Raw genomic sequence first — 18,008 nt, 5'->3', positions numbered from 1 at the left:
GGTTTGGAGGCCCGGGCTCCCGAAGGGCGGCAGCGGGGCTTGCCCCTTGGGGTGACAGCAGCCCCCTGGGTGACAGCCCCCGGCGGGAACAGCCCAGGTGTGAAGTGACGACTTCGTCCCTCGGTGTCGAGGGGCACAGGGTTTGGGTTTCGGCACGTTTGAGTGCCGCCAGTCTCTCGGTCCCCTAAAGTTTCATAGGGAGATGTGGAGACTCTTCTGACGCTAATAGATTCCTCATTTTTCTATGTTTTATTCCAGTCACAGAGGACATGGGGGCATCTCATACAGGTAACTCTCTCGCGTGATCAGCATTTCAGCATAATCAGGGGAAACGGCTGAAAAGCCAGTCTTCCCGTTGCTCCCAAGTCGTTTAATCCCATCCAGTTCAATCGTAGTTGTGCTTTTTAGCGGCTGTCAAAGAAAAGCACTTGACTTGGTTCCCGAGGGAAGTTCTTCAGCTTTTTTCTGGGGGAAGGCGACCCTGTGGTGTCACAGCTCAAACAGTTGTGAGTGAACGCCGTTCACTTAACAGATCACTCATAGCGTGTCTGACAGCGTGGGTGGGCCTAACGAGGGCAAACTAAATTTGTTCTCGTTTCCTTGAATTTTTTTTTTTTTTTTAGGAATACCTGGGTATTTGTAATGGTTTATGGTCTTGTACAATATCCCACAGTTATGGGATTGGAAATACACTGTTCTCCCTTTATTGAACCGGAGTATGTTTAGTCTTTATTGAAACAAAAGAAACTCTGTGTCTTTCCCTGGAAACCTTGTAGTATGTTTTTTTTGTTTTCTTTTTTTTTTTTTTCTTCAAAGCAAGTGCTGGCCAGCTAGAAAGATTGCTTCAGGCCATCACTATTCCTAGCGACAAACAGAAAACCTCAAAACTTATTGTGAAGAATCTTTGCCTGAAATCTGTAAGAGGCAGGAAAGTCTTTTTACCTTTCCTGAAATTTTAATTTCCTGCTATAAACGCACATACTGTTCTCTTCACAGTAGTGTGTTTTTAATTAAAAGATGTTTTTGTGTTTCAGGATGACTCACTTGTAGTGTGGAAGGAGGTGGACCTGACCCGGCTGTCAGAAAAGGAACGTCGTGATGCTTTGAATGAAATCGTTATCCTTGCGCTGTTGCAGCATGAGAACATCATCGCGTACTACAATCACTTCATGGATAACACCACGCTGCTGATTGAGCTGGAGTACTGTAATGGTGAGATCCCTACTCCCACTTACAAACAGGTGGCTGCCACATTGCTGAGTCACCCTCCTGCAGAACCTGCAGGGAGTATTCCTGGGGTGTCCTCTGGAGAGCGGAGGTTTAATTCTGCTGCATAGCTCCTGAAGAAGAGATTGAGAACTCTTCTGATTGATTTGTTTCTCAGGAGCCAGAGAAAGAAGCCCAGTAGTTAGTGCAGGCAGTCGATGATTTCTCGAGTCTTCTGAGTAGCTGATGGTGGTGCTGGTGCAGTGGAAGAAGTGGGTTATTGGTAATGTACGCTTCTAATATGCCTTGCTGTGTTCTTTCAGGAGGACAGTGGGAAAAGACCGTGAGGATATTTGGGCCTCTCTGTCAGTACAGAGTGGGGCTGTTTTTCAGTAGTGTCACTTAAATAGACGCCTTCATTTGGTAACTATAAATCAAAGCTTAAAAATCTACTGGCACACTGCAATCAAGACTTTTTCCTGCCTTGTGCTATCAACTTCAGCGTTTACTATTTAAAAAGAAAAAATCCAGTCCTCCTGGTGGTGGAGAAAACTTTAAAATTCCATCCAAGAGTAGATCAGATGGTATTGTTTGGAGGCTGCAGGGGAAACAGTCCCAGCTGGGATGGAGAGGTAGAAGGATTTGATATGAGGGTCTGAGTTGCAGCTGCTCTTAGTCAGGTGGAAGAGGAGGTCATGTACAGCTAATACTGCTGGAACAGGATACCTAGCTAGGACTGCAGTATGGTTCCTGTTTGAGTGGGACAGCTCCCCTGGCTAGGTATCCTGTGTGTGTTTGGGGGTTACGTTAAGCCTTAGCTCATTAGCAGAAACTTTTTTTTGGTGGAAAGGTCTATCATCATGTTGTTACCATCTTAGACAGATTGCTTTCACTGGGACAGGTTGGGGAGGACAACAGAGTTGTGCAAAGTATTTTTGAAGGGTGTCAAACACCCTGGTTGGCAGGTTGGCCAAAGCTGGTTTTGCTTCTCTCCTTTTTGTTCTTATGCAGGATGGAGTCCAGTGCAAGAGTAGGGGAATTAGCTCTTTGATGCACCATTTATTTTAGGAGTACTCTGTGTGAGGTATTTAGCTGCCCCGAAAGGACTGCATGCTTGGGGCCATTATAAATTCATTGGAGGGCATAGAGAGAAGCTGCATAGTACTGATGTCTGTACATGTTTGTTAATGTCTCTAAACTGTTTTACTGTGGGACAATAACCAAGAGATGAGTATATAACCTGCGTTGCCTGAATATGTCTGAGTGGTACAGAACTAGGGACACGAGAAAGAGGGAATCTCATTTAGACTTATGGGTATTGGTTTTGCCAATGCGTTAATAGTTGTTTCTGTGGCTTTTTTTACAGTGTACAACTCCAAGATAATTTGTGAGTAATCTTTAAAGTAAGGCTGGACTAGTCGCTATCAGACACTCCTCATAATCCAAAATTTTTACTGTTTAATTGGCACATCTCTTCCGGAGATCTAGGAAAGACTTTCAAATTTGAGTAAATATTGTCCCCATTTTAAAAGGGAGGAAGCCAAGTTATTGATTTATTTGTCTATAGATCTGTATGTATATCATGGTACCATAAGACTTGGATTTATCATGGGATAACATCAGTGAATACATCTGAAATAGATTTGGGAAGAAATATCCTATAAAATACATTTGTTAAAGAGAGAATAGAGTGTCAGGTGGTTAGTTGTGATTAGATGAAACAAAGAAGAAAGTAATTTGTTTTTCTTTTTAGTATGTGTGCATAGAGGTATTGGTTATCTGAGTCAAGAGCTTATTTATCTCCTTGTGTAGGATTTTGGTGATGTAGTACCTGTCATGCTGCTCTTTGGTTCAGAAAAGCTGCAAAAACAGATGGCAAAAAATCAGAGATGAGGAACAGAATTCACTAAAAGCCTGCGTAGTCTTAATCGCTAGGAAAGACGTTCATAAGAAGAGGCAGAAGTGAATACTTTGGTTAAATTGTGAATGTGAAGAGTGATTTGTAGATAATTTGCAAACGTGAACATAAGGCAGAAAAAAGAAATGTTGAAAGGTTATAGCAAGGCTGAATGAGAAGAAATTAAGCAAAGGGAATCTTAGTTAGAATATCAGAAAAATCTTCCTAACGTGCAAGTCTGAAATAAGTCCCTCAAGGGGGCAGAGGAGCCATTGCGACCTGCTTTGGACATCTACAACTTGACAGGCCCATGGAAATCATACAGCAGAAAGCTGTCTTGCACCATACCCCTGGGAATGGGAAAGGGCCTGGTGTTCCATTACTATTAGGACGTAATATATGATAATTTGGAAATGGAATAGCAACAGGATGTGATCAGAGATTTGGGATTTACTGGTAGGATGCTAATCTGGCAGTGAGTCTCTCTGCCTGCAGCCCACAGCATCATTTCTTTTAGCTCTCCTTGATTTTCAGTCTTGAAATTGTGAGGTGCCCTGAAGAGTCTGCTGATTTCAGGCTTCTGTTGGTGCTGCTGCTGTTGTCAACCCTTCGCGAATTCTGCATTGATGTACTTGGCAGGGCAGATGAAGGAGAGAGGCAGGTCAGAGCCAGGCAGTAAGTGGGGAAAGGCAGTAAGTTGTGCTTTCAGGGACTACTCTGAACTTACAATTGCTTTCTTTCTCTTTTTTTAATGTATTATTTATTTCTATATAACGCTGAGCAGGACAATCTCACATGATTTGGTGTACCGGTTATAAATGTTTACATATCCCAAGAAGCGCTTACAGGTAAAAAGGTAGGGACTGCTAGTCTATCTCACTGATTCACTTTTCAGAGAGTATTAAATGGTGGTGTTAAAGAAGAATCATCTCTGCTTAAGCTTAGATATGCCGGTGAAGTTCTTAGATGGAAGAACAACTTAATTTTGTGAGTGCCTGACCAGTTTAAGTGACGAGTGCTGAGGGAGAGCTGTAGTGATTCATCAGATCTCTTAGGGGATTTGAGTATTCCCAGCAGTTCCTGAGTGGAGTAACTGCTGCCATTAACTAAGATGAACCTGTCTTTCTCACTCGCTTGTAATTACAGGAGGGAACCTCTACGATAAGATTCTGCGGCAGAAAGACAAGTTATTTGAAGAAGAGGTAATTTGGACTGGTTTGAGGGAGCAGTGGGGCTGGCCTAATGTTCTGGGGATCTGTCTGGTTATCTGAGTATTTATACAACGTTTTTTTCATAGTGCTGGTGGGGAATTTCGGTGTGTATCTGGGGACTGACATCCTTCCTCTCCTGTTGAATATTGCAAGCATTTATGGACTATCAGAAACTTTTAATTTTCCTTTTTGGCTGTCTATAAGCCTTATAAACTTCCTAGGGAGGAATAATGAAAGAGAGCACTCAACTGACTTTGGTCACCTTATCATCTTGGCTAACATTTAGCTTTACAACCTCTTTCTGTTCTGTGTTTCTTCCTGATTGGTACTCAATTTCTCTCTCTTCTTAACCATTTTGTAGGTTCTTTTCTGAGTAATTACCTTTAATCTGTCTCACCATAGATTTTTTTTCTTGTTCCTTTTTTTTTTTTGTCTGTCTTTGTTTTTTTAAACTTATTTTCTACTGTCTGCTTCCACCTCATGCTGAGGTGGTTAATGATTGCACTTATTTACATCATATAATGACTTTTAAGGCCTTCTGGCTCATGGTGGATATTAAATGGTCCCAGTTCATATTCCAGAGAGCCCAACTGTAGATCTTTTCCAGGTGGTCATTAGCTGTCATTCCTAAGTCTTTTCACTCATTGAATTCTGTGATGCTTGTCACGACAGACACTATGAACAGCACTAGAACAATCTACCTTTTGGAATATCTTTTCAGAGATTTCCAAAACAGGAAATTCTAAATTTTCATACTCCTGAAAAAGCATCTAAATGGTATGGTCAGGCCCTCCTGCTGTGCCTCTGGGTGACAGGGACGTATGGTGTTTGGGGAGGGGGAGGGGTGGGGGGTTGAGCCTCATATAAGGCTTTTATTCCTACCTTTGCAGGTGGTGGTTTGGTATCTCTTTCAAATTGCATCAGCTGTGAGCTGCATTCATCGAGCAGGAATTCTTCACAGGTAAGTGTGTCATGCGGTAAAGCTAAGGTAACCAGTGCGCTTCATGGATGTGAGTGCAGAACTCCTTTGAGTAGCCTTTGCTACTCAAGCAAGCCCTGACCTTTTCTCCAAAGCATAGCTGGACTGCCTAGATGTTAAGTGTCACTTCTGTAAAGAATTTTTATTGGGCTAGAAACCATCTTGTGATAAATGTGCAAGAAATTTTATGTATGAAAATGGAATTGCTGTCTTGATGCTGCAGCTTTGTCAACAAAGAGTTAATCCGTGTAGGAAGTAAGTAAATTGGCCCTTTATTGCCATAGCACATAAATGATGTTTGCTAAAGTGGGTAGGAAGAGCAGTTACCACAGGCCAAAGGTACTTCCTACCCGCTCCACAATTAATAGCTTCAAACCAACATGTACATCCTGTAATTCCTGGAGGCTAACAGTGATGAAGACTTTGCATCGGTGTGTTGCTGTAATATAACCCGTGTGCAGATTTGTCCTGCATTTGGCTGATTCTCATTTCTTCAGCCTGTTACTTAAGGAAGTAATAAAGCTTGTTAGCTGGTAGTGGTAATTTTGACATTGACTCTGAGATTTTAATGAGTAGCTAATTACCTTCTTCTGTTGCCCTTTTCTGTTTGGGAGGGGTAAATTTCACGGCTTATGTGTGCTTCAAGGAGGCCATGATGTTCTGAGGAGTACCGCACAGGTAGACAGCTGTTTCCAGCATGGTTGGATCGTGTGCTGCACAACATCCTTCTCTAACTGTTGAGCATAGCTGTGTGAGGATGTTTTCTGTGGGACAGCATCCTGGTTGCTGCCATTCTAAATCTTTGGTAATTGGCAAGCCTTGCTAATGAAGGGTTGGTACCCTACACTCAACAAAGTAGTGCCTAAGTTTTTGACCTAAAGCGGATGTCATGTCTGTCCTGCTTTGCAGTGATCTCCTGCTTACCACCTCTGTTGCCCATCTTCACAGCAGGGTTCACAGTCTAGGAACATGGGTGGCCCCAAATCCTTCCATAATAATGAATTGAACAGTTATTTAAATGTTTGCAGTGATTTCCTTCTGCTGCAGACATTGTCAGAGTGACCCAGGACTTTGCGATGCCCCAAGTGGATGAATGCAAAGTGCTGCTTTACTTGATGTTGTCCTGATCTACACTGGGAAGTTGTTGATGGTACGTTAGGAAAAGGGGGTGTTATCAAGTGTTGGCCATGGGAAGCGTATCATACTGTGGGGGCTTCCTCTCTGTATTTACAGCCTCTTATATTGATCTGTGAAACCACATATAAATTATTCTGTCTGGGAGAAAGTGTTTTCAATGAGTTTTGGAGTTCAGCATTTTTGTGGCCATCAGCCTTTTGATCTTCTGGGCATAGTATGTCACGTTTTAAAGAGTTGTTCTTGAGGCGTAAGGTAGAGGGATGTTACGCCTAAGTTCTAGAGTGGCATCTGTTTCACACCTTCTGTGTGTGTTTATTTGCATACATACATATTCATGCATACATTTATGTTTTTAGTGAGCTCAGCGACTCCTGGCTTGGGTCTATTTATAAAACCAAGAAAAATAAGACCTGCTCGATGACCTTCATACAAGAAGAGACTGAGAGGGGGAAAAGAACTATCTTTGATCTGTGGCCTTTACATAGGTGTTGAGCCTGAGCTTTTTAGACTGTATTGTGTTTGTGTGGGCATGTGATGAAACATGGATAACTGCAGGTACTGCCCCGGTACTTGGGGTCAAATTGCCTTTGGAGAGCTCTGTGTGTGTGAGAGAGTGTGCTGGCAGAGTAGCAAGTACCTCATTTTGGGGGGGAGGTATAATAGTGTGTGGAAAACTGTGAAATCCGGAAATATATTTGAATGTCTGCATTTCTTTTTCTCCTTTCAGAGATATAAAGACATTAAATATCTTTCTAACCAAGGCAAACCTGATTAAATTGGGAGACTATGGGTTGGCAAAGAAGCTGAACTCTGAGTACTCTATGGCTGAGACTGTGAGTATCTGCCTTCTTTGTGTGCAAACTGAGGTGTGTTTTTCTTTCATCTCTGCATGCCTTGCAGAAGACCAGGGATGCTGTACATTCTTGCTGCTTGTTTTCTGTGGTTTTCCTTTCCCTCTCCCCTCAACTTCCCTCAGTGTTATCTCACTAACATTGGCATATTTGCTGGTGTGTTGCAGCCTGCAGTTATCCTTGCTCCCAGGTTACCTTTTGTGTCTCTGCCTCTCTGCAAAGCAGCAGTAGACTAAAGATACGTGCCACTGTGGGCATGGAATTGTGCCAGAGCCAGTATAGCTGTGCTAGAGAGCACTGCTCTTCTTTCCCCAGTACCTAGGCATGGTACTTCCAAAGGTGAATCTGTGTAACACAATGGCGGTGCTATCCAAAGGTACAGCGACAGCAGTATAGTCACATCGGTACAGCGCTCTCCCTCTGGGCTAGTTATGCCCAGCTTAGCAAATTAAATTTATTTGGTCATGCTGCTGTACTAAGAGGGACATTTTGCCTCAGCTGGATCCGAGATAGCTTGGATGTGCTTGCCTGACATTGCATCATGCCATAGATACGTCTCCTATCTCTTTAATACTCAGGCTCTGAACTGAGTTACAAAGAAGCAAGAAAGGCACCTGTGCTTCTTATGGTAACCAGGTGTATGGTTTATTGGTAATGCTCTTGGAGGGGGGCAAAGCTTTGTAGGAGAGATTAATTCTACCAGAAGGCTGTCAAGCTTGGCTTTGTTCCAGACCCTTCCAGAAAGCAGTTTTGCAGCCAGAGTTATGAGACAGGGTAAGCTGTATTGTAGGCACCTGAAAGGCTCAGCTTGGATTTCCCAGCTCCATTAATTTCTGTGGTGAGCACTAGGCTTGGAAAGGGAGACGTTGCCTGGAGCTCCTATCTGCTAAAGGCCTTTATTATAGTTTGGGATGCAAGCCAGCTTGCACTTCCCCTTACCAGGCCGTATTATTAGATTTAATGCAAGCTATTGGTGTTCTGTTAGGATGTGTAGTTAAATACTTGCCAACCTCCTTCCAGAACATGAGTGCTATAGTGCAGTTGCACAGTAAGTGGGAACTGAAGGCTACTGCATAAAGCCCTCGCTAAGCTGGGCTGCAGCAAAACCACTTCTGTTGCATCACATTTTTCATGGTCTTCTGGCTTTCAGAGAAAGTGCAGTCTATGCTATGAATTTCCAGGTTTGTTTTTGCCTGTGTTGTGTGTCTTCATCTGCACCCGTGAGCTTTTTTTTTCCTTTTTCACTTTTGAAAAATTTCAAACTACATACTTTCAGCCGTATTTCATTCTGTATATGCTGGCTGTGCTCTGGGCTAATTGCTCAATTTGTGATCTAATGATCAGTGGTGGTCTGGAAGTCATTTTTTGTGAAATGAGTGCAAAACATGTTATTGTCACTATTTGTAATTGTAGCAGTCAAATTACGATTTTGTAAAATGTTTACATCTTGCTTACTAAACACTGATTTCTTAATTTATCATTCTTTCTCCCATTTACCAAGGAAGATATAGAAAATATGTCTGTCTTTCTTACAGAAAGCTTACATTATCCTTTGCTTAAAAAAGGTTTAGGTGCAGTGTCCTAGTTCTCCATATGATACTCCAGCTAGGTGGGCTCCTAAACCTTCCCATGGCTAGGACTCGCATAGCTCTGTAGCTGTCATGCTCTGTAACGGCAAATGGGAGATGGCAGATTCTGAATGGGCCCATTAGGTACTAGCAGAGACTAATGAAAGGCAAGCTTTGTAGTCCTTGGAGCTTTGCTGAGAGAGGTGAAAAGAGGGCAACTATAAATATTTCCCCTTCTTTTAAATTCTGTCTTTCTCATTTTATTTCGCTGTCTAGTTCCTTGCTAGGGAATGAGCTCCATTCATCTGGAAGCTTCATTCTTACACCTTTTATCATGTTTGTTCTGTGTCTCCTTGTTGTGACTTTGAGCTATGCCACTACTTCTATTGTAGCTGGGAGGGCTTCTGTATTTAAATGCTGGGGTTTGGGATTTTGTGTGTGGTGCGGGGTGTTTGTTTTAAACCAATTGTTGAGGAAAGCCCACTTCGGAAGTGGAAGCCTTTCAGGTGGGACTCAGGCCAGCTTTCTACTTACTGACCCAAAAGTAACCCCTCTTCCATTGGAGACAAAGTAGCCTTTGTCCTGGCAGTACTTTGTGATCGGACAGAGTGGCTCCGCAGCCATGGGCTGGCATCTGTGTTTGGAAGCTTTGCTAGATCCCTTTTCCCTCAACCTCTTATGAGGGTTTCCATACATAAGGGTTGGTCAGTGCGTAAGCCCCTGACTACCTCTAAATGCAGTATACTTGAGAGGGGCAAGTCCTTGCTGCGTTCTCACGACTACTACTCTATTGAGCATTATGTACCACATCAGGATCCGAGCAGAGAGGTGTCTAGGATCTTTGAAGAAATGCAGGCACAGGCTTGTGGATGAGAAGGGAAGAAACATGCTTGTCATTCCCATCCCTCCAACGTCCCATCCCTCTAGTCACTTCAGTGCTGTGTCAGATCTGTGTCTAGCTCTGATGCTCATGGGCCTGTGTGAACATGATGGATGCAGAACTCCTGAATTGAAGGCTGCTGGATCATTTCTGATTTTTAAACGTTATTTTTCCTAGCTGGTGGGAACTCCATATTACATGTCCCCAGAACTCTGCCAGGGTGTGAAATACAACTTCAAATCAGATATTTGGGCTGTGGGCTGTGTCATCTTTGAGCTGCTTACTCTGAAGAGGACCTTTGATGCTACTGTAAGTCTGCAAACCAGGATGGTACTGAGTAACCTTATTTTTTTTATCACCCTAAGATTCACACTTGGCTCATAGCTTTCTTAACTCATGTTTTTCTTTCATTGTTGTTTAAATCTGCTGATTAAGAAAACAGTGGCCTGGGAGTGCCAACTATAGCCAGAGAAAATGTCTGCGTGATTTCCCCTACCCTGCACTGCAGGTGCCTCTCTGGCTTCTGCCAAACCCACCCTTGTCTGCAGCCCTGGGTTTACCAGATACAGAACACAAGCTGTGCTAATTTGTATCGTGGTTGTGAATGAAACATCCTTTTCTCTACAAGGAGGAAGTTTGTGGCTGTTTAGTCTTCTTGGGTTTTTTTCAGTGTTACTAGCTGTGAATTTTCTGTGCAGCATTCTGTAGTGAAAAATTCCAGCCTTTGGATTTCATAGGATTTAATCCTGTTAGCCTTTCTCAAAGTTTGGGTGCAAGAGAAGTGTGGTCAAGCTGGCATGGAGAGGGTGAAAGGGAGCATTGCTGGCTGGCATATGTGATTTGCCAGCTTGTGCCGTGAGATGGGAAAAGCTGCTAGCTGCCATGGTGCAAGATTTTGTAACCCTTAGAGAGCTGATGTGGAAATGCCATCCTTTCCTGACTTCCTCTCATCATGGCTACCAAGTCCCCAGTAGCTTTGCTGCTGTGCAGTGTTTCAATGGCAATATGCTGCATAGGAGATTCCACGCAGAGATAAACCTATCCTTCCTCCACTGTTAGGGAATTTGGTGAAAAGCTGGATGTTGCCACCAAGTCCTAGCTATCAGAGGCACCATTTCTGCAGGAATTATTATTAGGTTTCTGGAGAACCTACCAGGCAGGGAAGAAGAAGGATGCATCCTGATCAGAGAAGGAGGAAGAAAATAGTGGTGTCCTGTAGCATCTCTCCCCGTTGGATACCTTGTCCAGTTCAGTTCCCTTACAGCTGGTTTCTGGTTTCTGCCTAGAATCCCCTGAACCTTTGTGTGAAGATTGTACAGGGAAATCGCGCCATGGAGGTTGATTCCACTGTCTACTCCCGGGAGCTGATCCAGATGGTGAATTCCTGCCTTGATCAGGTTGGTGAAATACTTTTTTAATTTTCAGACACCCCTTCCCAGCTGCCTAAGCCATGGAATTCAGGGGTGAAGGGGAATGACATGCCTGTTTCAGCATGAGGGCTGTTCATGCAGGGTAATTTCTGTGAGGCCTGAGGCATCACTAAAGCTGGGCTTCCTCCAGTCCTCTGAAAGCATTGTCTCAAGATGCCATTCAGTCCTGCAGGTTCTGGAGGGGTGCTGGGTTTACTCTGATGACAATTATTTAATGGGCTAGCAGAAGCAATTATTTTCTAATGCAGTGCTGCAGAGGTGGGGGCATCATCTCAGTACAGTCTCTTAAGGTTCTGGCTTTCTGACCGTGACCCTGGCTTTCTGTAGGGAATTAATTTCTTGAAAGCAAACATTGTATTGATACCTTCAGAGGTACCTCCTGCACATCCCTGGCATTTATCCCTATTTGTTCGAAATATTTGAATTAATTCCTTTCCCTTCTGAAGGGAGTCAGGGAAGGAGATCCATGCAGGCTTGAATGAGGTCTTCTGGCCCAAGATTTCGTTGTAGATGATGAGCATTTCCCAGAGAATGACTTGTTGCTTGCTTCTTTCAGGATCCAGAGAAGAGACCCACTGCAGATGAATTGCTTGAACATCCCCTTCTCAGCAAACGCAGGAGGTAATCAGATGGTCTTGCCTGAAACCTGGACAGGCGTCAGGGAGAATAGGAGGGTTTGTGCAGACTAATGGCATTTATACTTTTGTAGCAAAGTCCTTAAGTTAATTTGGCCTGACATGAGGCAGGTGTTGAAGTGCACTTTATCCTCTTTAGGAGAGAAGTGCATTCTTGCTGTCTTGTCTTCTGATCAATCCCTATATTCTGTTGGTGCATGGGTATGGTGAGAAAGGTCTCTGCATCCTTTGTCTTAGAAGTTGTTGTATTGAGAACCTTGAGGCATCCCTTTCTGAGGCTCCTTTAAGGAATGTTGATTCCTGCTCTTCAAATCTCTGTGAATGAAGGGTCACAGAGATCCTCCTATGGTCATTGGAAAAGGCCTTTCAAAATATACATACCATGCAGTATAGATACCCTTGCTTTCTCCCTTTGTTGCCTCCCTCTTCTGGAGAGAGTTGCATTGAAAGTGGCCCATTATAGCTTAGTTTGACCATCAGCCTGCACACACTGTCTTTTTATGAAAGGTGGACCATAATTCTGGACTGGTTGGATCCCACATTGGTTGCTTTGGGGACAGCAGACTTAGTCCTTTATACCAAGATTCTTTTACTTGGTGGTCAGCAAAGTTTGAGTTTTGTATTGCTGTATGCACTAGTAAAAGCCCAAATCCTGATAGCATTTAGCCATTTAAGGTCATCCTTGTGCAACATGGGTATTGGTTGGCCACATTCTGGTATATATGTAGTTTTTTGTCCTCAGCTCTCCTGGAAGTTTGTTAGCTATATGGTACATTACTTCTGCCCTACTTACTGTGTATTGCTGTGAGCTGGTGAACAGCTGCCGCATTTCCTCCAAGAGGGAGCAGCATTTTATTGGAAAGGAAAGCAGTCTGTGTGTGCTGCTTGTCAGTAAATTGCTTTGGGCGATGTTACTGTTTCCTAAAATGCTTTTTCTCCTTTGGCAGGGAGATGGAAGAGAAAGTCACACTGCTTAATGGGCCAAATAAGCGACCAAGGTAATTATTTGGGCATGTGTTTGAAAGGAGGTCTGGAGAGAACAGCTCCCCAGAGAGGAATTTTGCTGAGAATGTTAGTCTATGACAACCTTAATGGAATAGTGTAGTTCAGAAGATCCCTAATGCTGGGAATTTGACATGGTTGTTACATGGTTATTTTTCCGTGTTTTACTCTACCTTTTATATCCTGTTTATGTATGGCTGGAGCCTTGCCTCAGCAGGTCCCGTACAGCTCTAATATGTCCTACTGAGGATGTAGTCTTTACAGCCTACATATCTGAGGTTGTAATGTAGATCCCTCCTTTCACACAGATTCCCCTGAGCAAGAAGAATGTGACTGTCTGAATGTTGAATATTAAATTAATACAAATATCTTTCATAAAACTGGATATATGCAGAAGTTCTCCACAGTCCCCAGCAAGCCTGTAAGCAGGATTGCTCCGTGAAGCAGATAGCTTCCGTGACATGTATAGCTGTTTTTCTGTTGATTTGTCAGATAGAATTTGACCTTTTTTTCTCATAAACTTGGAAGTACCATCTGAGCACTTTATGTGAAGTTGTTCCAGTTCATGGGTTGCTCACAAACAGTTTGCTTTGATTACAAATTCCATTTTGCAATCTGCTTGTGAATTGATTCTTACCTGCATCAAAGAGTTACATTTTTGCGCTCAGATGGAAGCCTGTAATTTAAATAAAGAGGAGGAAGGGAATTTAGAAACTTTTGGATGCTTCTGTATTTTGAGCAAGATTTCATGACCGTTTGTAAGGCTTTCATTTTTCACAAATGAGAACAGCTCCATGGCCATTCAGTGAAAGCCCGGACTTTTTAAATGACATAAAATTGGATTGTAGGCATTCCAAAATGCTTCCTGGAGCATACTTTCTCTGCTGCTCTGAGACAGGTTTGATGCTGAGTCTCTCTGTAGCAGTTGAGGCCTCACAACCACTCAACAAAGAGAAAAGTTTGTGAAAATAAAAACCATGAATGGTTGTGAAGGGGAAACTGATAGACAACAGTAGGAAAATGAGTGATTACAGTGAACGCAAACTCATTATTAAAAGCCTGTGTGTTTTGGGGGGGGGGTCTTGTGCAGGTCAAGTACTGTGAATGAGGCTCCCATTGCAGTGGTGACTTCACGCACTAGTGAGGTGTATGTCTGGGGGGGTGGGAAGTCCACCCCCCAGAAGCTGGATGCCATCAAAAGTGGTTGCAGTGCACGCCAGGTGTGTGCTGGTAATACTCACTTCGCTGTGGTGACAGTGGAGAAGGAACTCTACACCTGGGTGGTAAGTGAGAGAAACTGCAGGAAGGGGGTAAGGGTGGGAGAGGAGAGTCCAGAATCCACTGCTGACTGTTCATGAGCCTGGTAGAATCAGATGGGCAAGCAGCTTGGAAGAGGAGAAATCTGGTTGCAGTGGACACTGTGAGGCCATTTGCTTCAGGGCTGACCCGAGTCTCCCGAGGCAAGCGTGTTTTTGGGAGAAGTTTTCCAGCATGACAGGAAGTGTATTGGAGACTTGCTGTGCACTTGAAGATTGTAGGTGGTGGACTTGTAGGCCCAGACACTGAGTCAAACATCTCTTCCTCCCCTTCCTGACTACTGGAAATGCACTGGAGGGTTTGTGATGCTCTGTTGGCCCGTGTATTTTTGAGGAAGGTTTTCTGAGATCAGAATGGGTGGGATGAGTGACCTTGTTGTAATACAGGTGTCATCTGTGAGGTAACTTGTGGATGAAACCAGAGATGCCTTATACTAAACTATACTGCTTTTTATGATGAGTGGAAATTCTGTAATAGTTTAGAGTGAATTAAAAAAATGTTGGCATATAATGCGTTTAAAACAATTTAATCCAGTCTTCTTGGGCTTAGATGGTCAGTGACATGGAGGTATTCTGCACCTCCAGGCTTCCACAGGCTTTTGTATTGATGATAACAGAATCAGTTAAGACAGATTAGAAAATACTGGTAGGTGGGTGAGAGAAGAAAGAGAACCAAAGGGGAGGAGAGCAACTTAAGTCATTTGCTGGATGTTCCTGTAAGAATGGCCACCGAAAACTTTCAGCTGGCTATTAATATTTTAGTTTTAGCTTCAACACTACTCAGAGTTGTTTTGTTTTTCCTGTAGAATTGGTAGGTCTGGCCACTTCAGTGACGTTTATTTCATGTTATGGGTTTCTTTGCAGCCATTAGGATTTAGAAAAGTAGGTCAAAAAGCTGAAGGATGAATTTCAGTCCTGCAGCAGGGAGCGGGTTCTGTAGCCTGGCAGATGAAAAAGTGAGGATGGGATTCCTCACCAGCTGGTGGTCTGAGACCAGATCACTCCTTGTTAGTGCATAACTGCCTGAAAGCCTGTGCTGCCATTTAGAATGTTGCCTGCTGTTATGCTACATAGCAGATAAGAGTCTCTTCTCTAAGGTAACTAACTCGCTTTCTCTTGCTCTATGCTGTCTTCTGTTGTTCATTCGAGGTGCTGCAATTATTGGCACCATCTCTGGAGTTGTGAATACATAACCTTACCAGATGTTTCTGTCTTGCAGAATATGCAGGGGGGCACCAAGTTGCACGGGCAGCTGGGACATGGAGACAGAGCTTCCTACCGGCAGCCAAAGCATGTTGAGAAGCTTCAGGGAAAAGCCATTCGCCAGGTATCCTGTGGAGATGATTTCACAGTGTGCATCACAGGTGAGAGCTGGAAGGGAATCACCGTCCCTTCACTTTGCTGTGCTGTGGAGATGTTTGCCTTCACAGTAAGATTAGCAGAGCAGCTTTGTGCACAAAGGAGAAAGTCCCATATGTTACTCACCCCTCAGTTTTGAAGATAGTAGGTGCAGTAGTGGAGGTAGATCAACATTATTATACAGAGGAAGGAATTGACTCCCAAGAAGGCTGGGTGTTTTGCTAAGGATGTGCTCCTTTTCAGTGATGAAGCTGGGTGTTGAGCACAGCTCCCTGTGGCTGTGCAGAGTCCCTGCTCTTACCAGTGCATGTGTTGCCTCCATACATGCCTGTATTAAAGACAGAGGAGCCTGAAGTCAAGAATGTCAGTGTGTTTGAAACTCTTTTTGGACTGTGTGGGGAAGGAGTCACCCAATGATAAAAGAAGATGTGTATCTGAGATTTGCTATTTAATGCAGAAAGCTTGAGACCTGGTAGCTGTCTCTAGTTCTAACCCTGCTCATACTTTTGAAGATGTGCTAACTGTGGTGTTGTCTGTTATGGAAGAATCTGAATCTCGCTTTACCCATGAAAACGTAATTCTCAATAAGGTAGTTTCCAGCTTATTTTGCCAGTGCTGGAAAAGCAGAGGTTTGACAGAGAGAAGCTCAGATGCTCAGTGTGCTGGAAGAGTGACTTAGGGAGCCACAGGATCAATTTGTGGGTTTCTGTTAAAGAAAGTGGCAGGTTCAACCCAAGATTTTTTTGACACTGGTGGCCTGAAATAGCTGCAGGTTGTGGTGTAAGGTCATCCATCTTAATGTGAACAAGGACGGACTCCATATTCTCCTGATGACATTCTTCTGCACTGAAGAGGAGGATGATTACAGAAAAGAGGTTGCTCTGGCCGTGTCCTAAGAGGTTAATATGCAGCCTAATACAAGCTCTGTGTGCTGACCGAGCTTCCCTTGTGTCTTTCAGATGAGGGCCAGGTGTATGCCTTTGGCTCGGACTATTATGGATGCATTGGCATTGACAAGGCTTATGGCTCTGAAGTGCTTGAGCCCCTGCAGCTGGATTTCTTTCTTACCAACCCTGTGGAGCAGGTCTCGTGTGGAGATAACCATGTGGCAGTGCTGACCAGGAACAGAGAAGTTTACACGTGGGGCTGTGGGGAGTATGGTAGGTAGTTTCCCTGGAAGCTAAAGGCAGTGGGGCATGCCCGCTCCAGAAAGCAGCTTGGTGCAGGTGTGTAATGCAGGGCCTGGGTGAGGGCAGTCTGGTATGTCCTGGGGGCAAAGAACATTGTTTCTTTGGGGCTTTCTTTCCTTGTAAGAATGGGGAGCTGGGGACTGAGCCCTTGGGACTTTACTCTGGGAAGCTCTAGGGTGCCGCTTGGCTTCCTTGTCGGTAGGGCAGTTGTTCTGTGAGTGGGGTTGGATTACCCTGAGGATTGGCAGGCAGTGATGCATGTAGGGGAGCAGGTTTCTAGTTCTGTAGAGAGATTCCTTTGGGACTATGGAGAGACAATACCATTTCTTAGGGGTGGGCACCTTGTGAGGCCATTTCTAACTGTAGTGTTTTCACTGATGGCAGGGCGCTTGGGCTTGGATTCAGAAGAAGATCACTACACCCCTCAGAAGGTAGGGCTGTGACTACTTCTCAAAATCTGCATGGGCATAAATCCAAATTAGTTGCTGTTTGGAAATATTAACTGTCTGAGGCTCAGGTGTTTTTTCTGAGCTATCATAGAGTTTGCGAGGGTTTTAACTTCCTCACTTTATTTTGCTTCGTTTCGGCAGAGGGACATGTCACTCCCAAACCAGCCAGCATCATGACTTAGAGCTTCGTTGCTCTGATCTCCAAGCTGGAACTGGAAATGCCAAACTTAATGTTGTAGAAATCATAGTAGGAAGTACCAAATTGCATACCTCGAGTCTGTAGAGGAAACTCGCAGCAGTGCAAACAAATGGGAGTCTTTGAATTTGACATAATGAGTTAAAGATGAGTTGAAAGTAAAACTGTCTTGAAATACAGTGCTAGGGGTAATTGAGGTAATCTAACCCATTGGGGGTTAGAAACCAACAAGGATGTGCCTGGAAGCCAAATATCTATGATCACACAGTATCACACCCACACAGCACACAGACCCAAGCCCTGCTTGGCTAACTGGGTGTGGTGCTCGTAGACCCCAGCTGGCCAGGATGCCTGTGCACCCCATTTCTGGTTCCTGTTCTGGCTCACCAGTGTCTGCACACAAGGACTAGAGTGCCTTGAATTTCTGCGTTGTGACTGGAGTTTCAGTATGCTATAGACTTTATGATATTCTTGCACCTTCATTCAAAATAACTGCATTGGATGTTATCAGTGCCCAGACTGGCTGAACCACTACTCTAACCCCGTATGTTTTCCATGTGCCAGCTTCTATGTAGTAGGTGTTGGGATTTTGATTTTCTTGGGATATATTTCTTCCACATAGGTGGATGTTCCGAAGACCTTAAATATTGTGTCTGTTCACTGTGGCTGTGATGGGCACTTTCTACTCACCCAGAGAGGCAA

The 18,008-nt window shown here is 43.9% G+C and overlaps 1 protein-coding gene across 1 annotated transcript in view; it reads left to right on the top strand.

The window, feature by feature from the left end:
- Positions 1–18,008, top strand: part of NEK9 (NIMA-related kinase 9) — a 31,956-nt gene that overhangs the window by 6,744 nt on the left and 7,204 nt on the right. The window contains exons 2-15 of the mRNA XM_009319491.1: positions 259–288; positions 1,035–1,212; positions 4,250–4,305; positions 5,205–5,275; positions 7,158–7,263; positions 9,907–10,038; positions 11,016–11,126; positions 11,716–11,780; positions 12,742–12,792; positions 13,887–14,079; positions 15,332–15,476; positions 16,431–16,631; positions 17,046–17,092; positions 17,929–18,004. Of these exons, the coding sequence (XP_009317766.1) occupies positions 259–288; positions 1,035–1,212; positions 4,250–4,305; positions 5,205–5,275; positions 7,158–7,263; positions 9,907–10,038; positions 11,016–11,126; positions 11,716–11,780; positions 12,742–12,792; positions 13,887–14,079; positions 15,332–15,476; positions 16,431–16,631; positions 17,046–17,092; positions 17,929–18,004 (1,462 nt within the window). The remainder of the gene's footprint in view (positions 1–258; positions 289–1,034; positions 1,213–4,249; positions 4,306–5,204; positions 5,276–7,157; positions 7,264–9,906; positions 10,039–11,015; positions 11,127–11,715; positions 11,781–12,741; positions 12,793–13,886; positions 14,080–15,331; positions 15,477–16,430; positions 16,632–17,045; positions 17,093–17,928; positions 18,005–18,008) is intronic.

The sequence above is a fragment of the Pygoscelis adeliae genome, unplaced genomic scaffold (genome assembly GCF_000699105.1).
Source record: "Pygoscelis adeliae isolate BGI_AS28 unplaced genomic scaffold, ASM69910v1 Scaffold71, whole genome shotgun sequence".
NCBI classification, from domain to species: Eukaryota; Metazoa; Chordata; class Aves; order Sphenisciformes; family Spheniscidae; genus Pygoscelis; species Pygoscelis adeliae.
The sequence above is the reverse complement of the archived record's forward strand: the minus strand, read 5'-3'. Positions and strand labels throughout refer to the sequence as shown.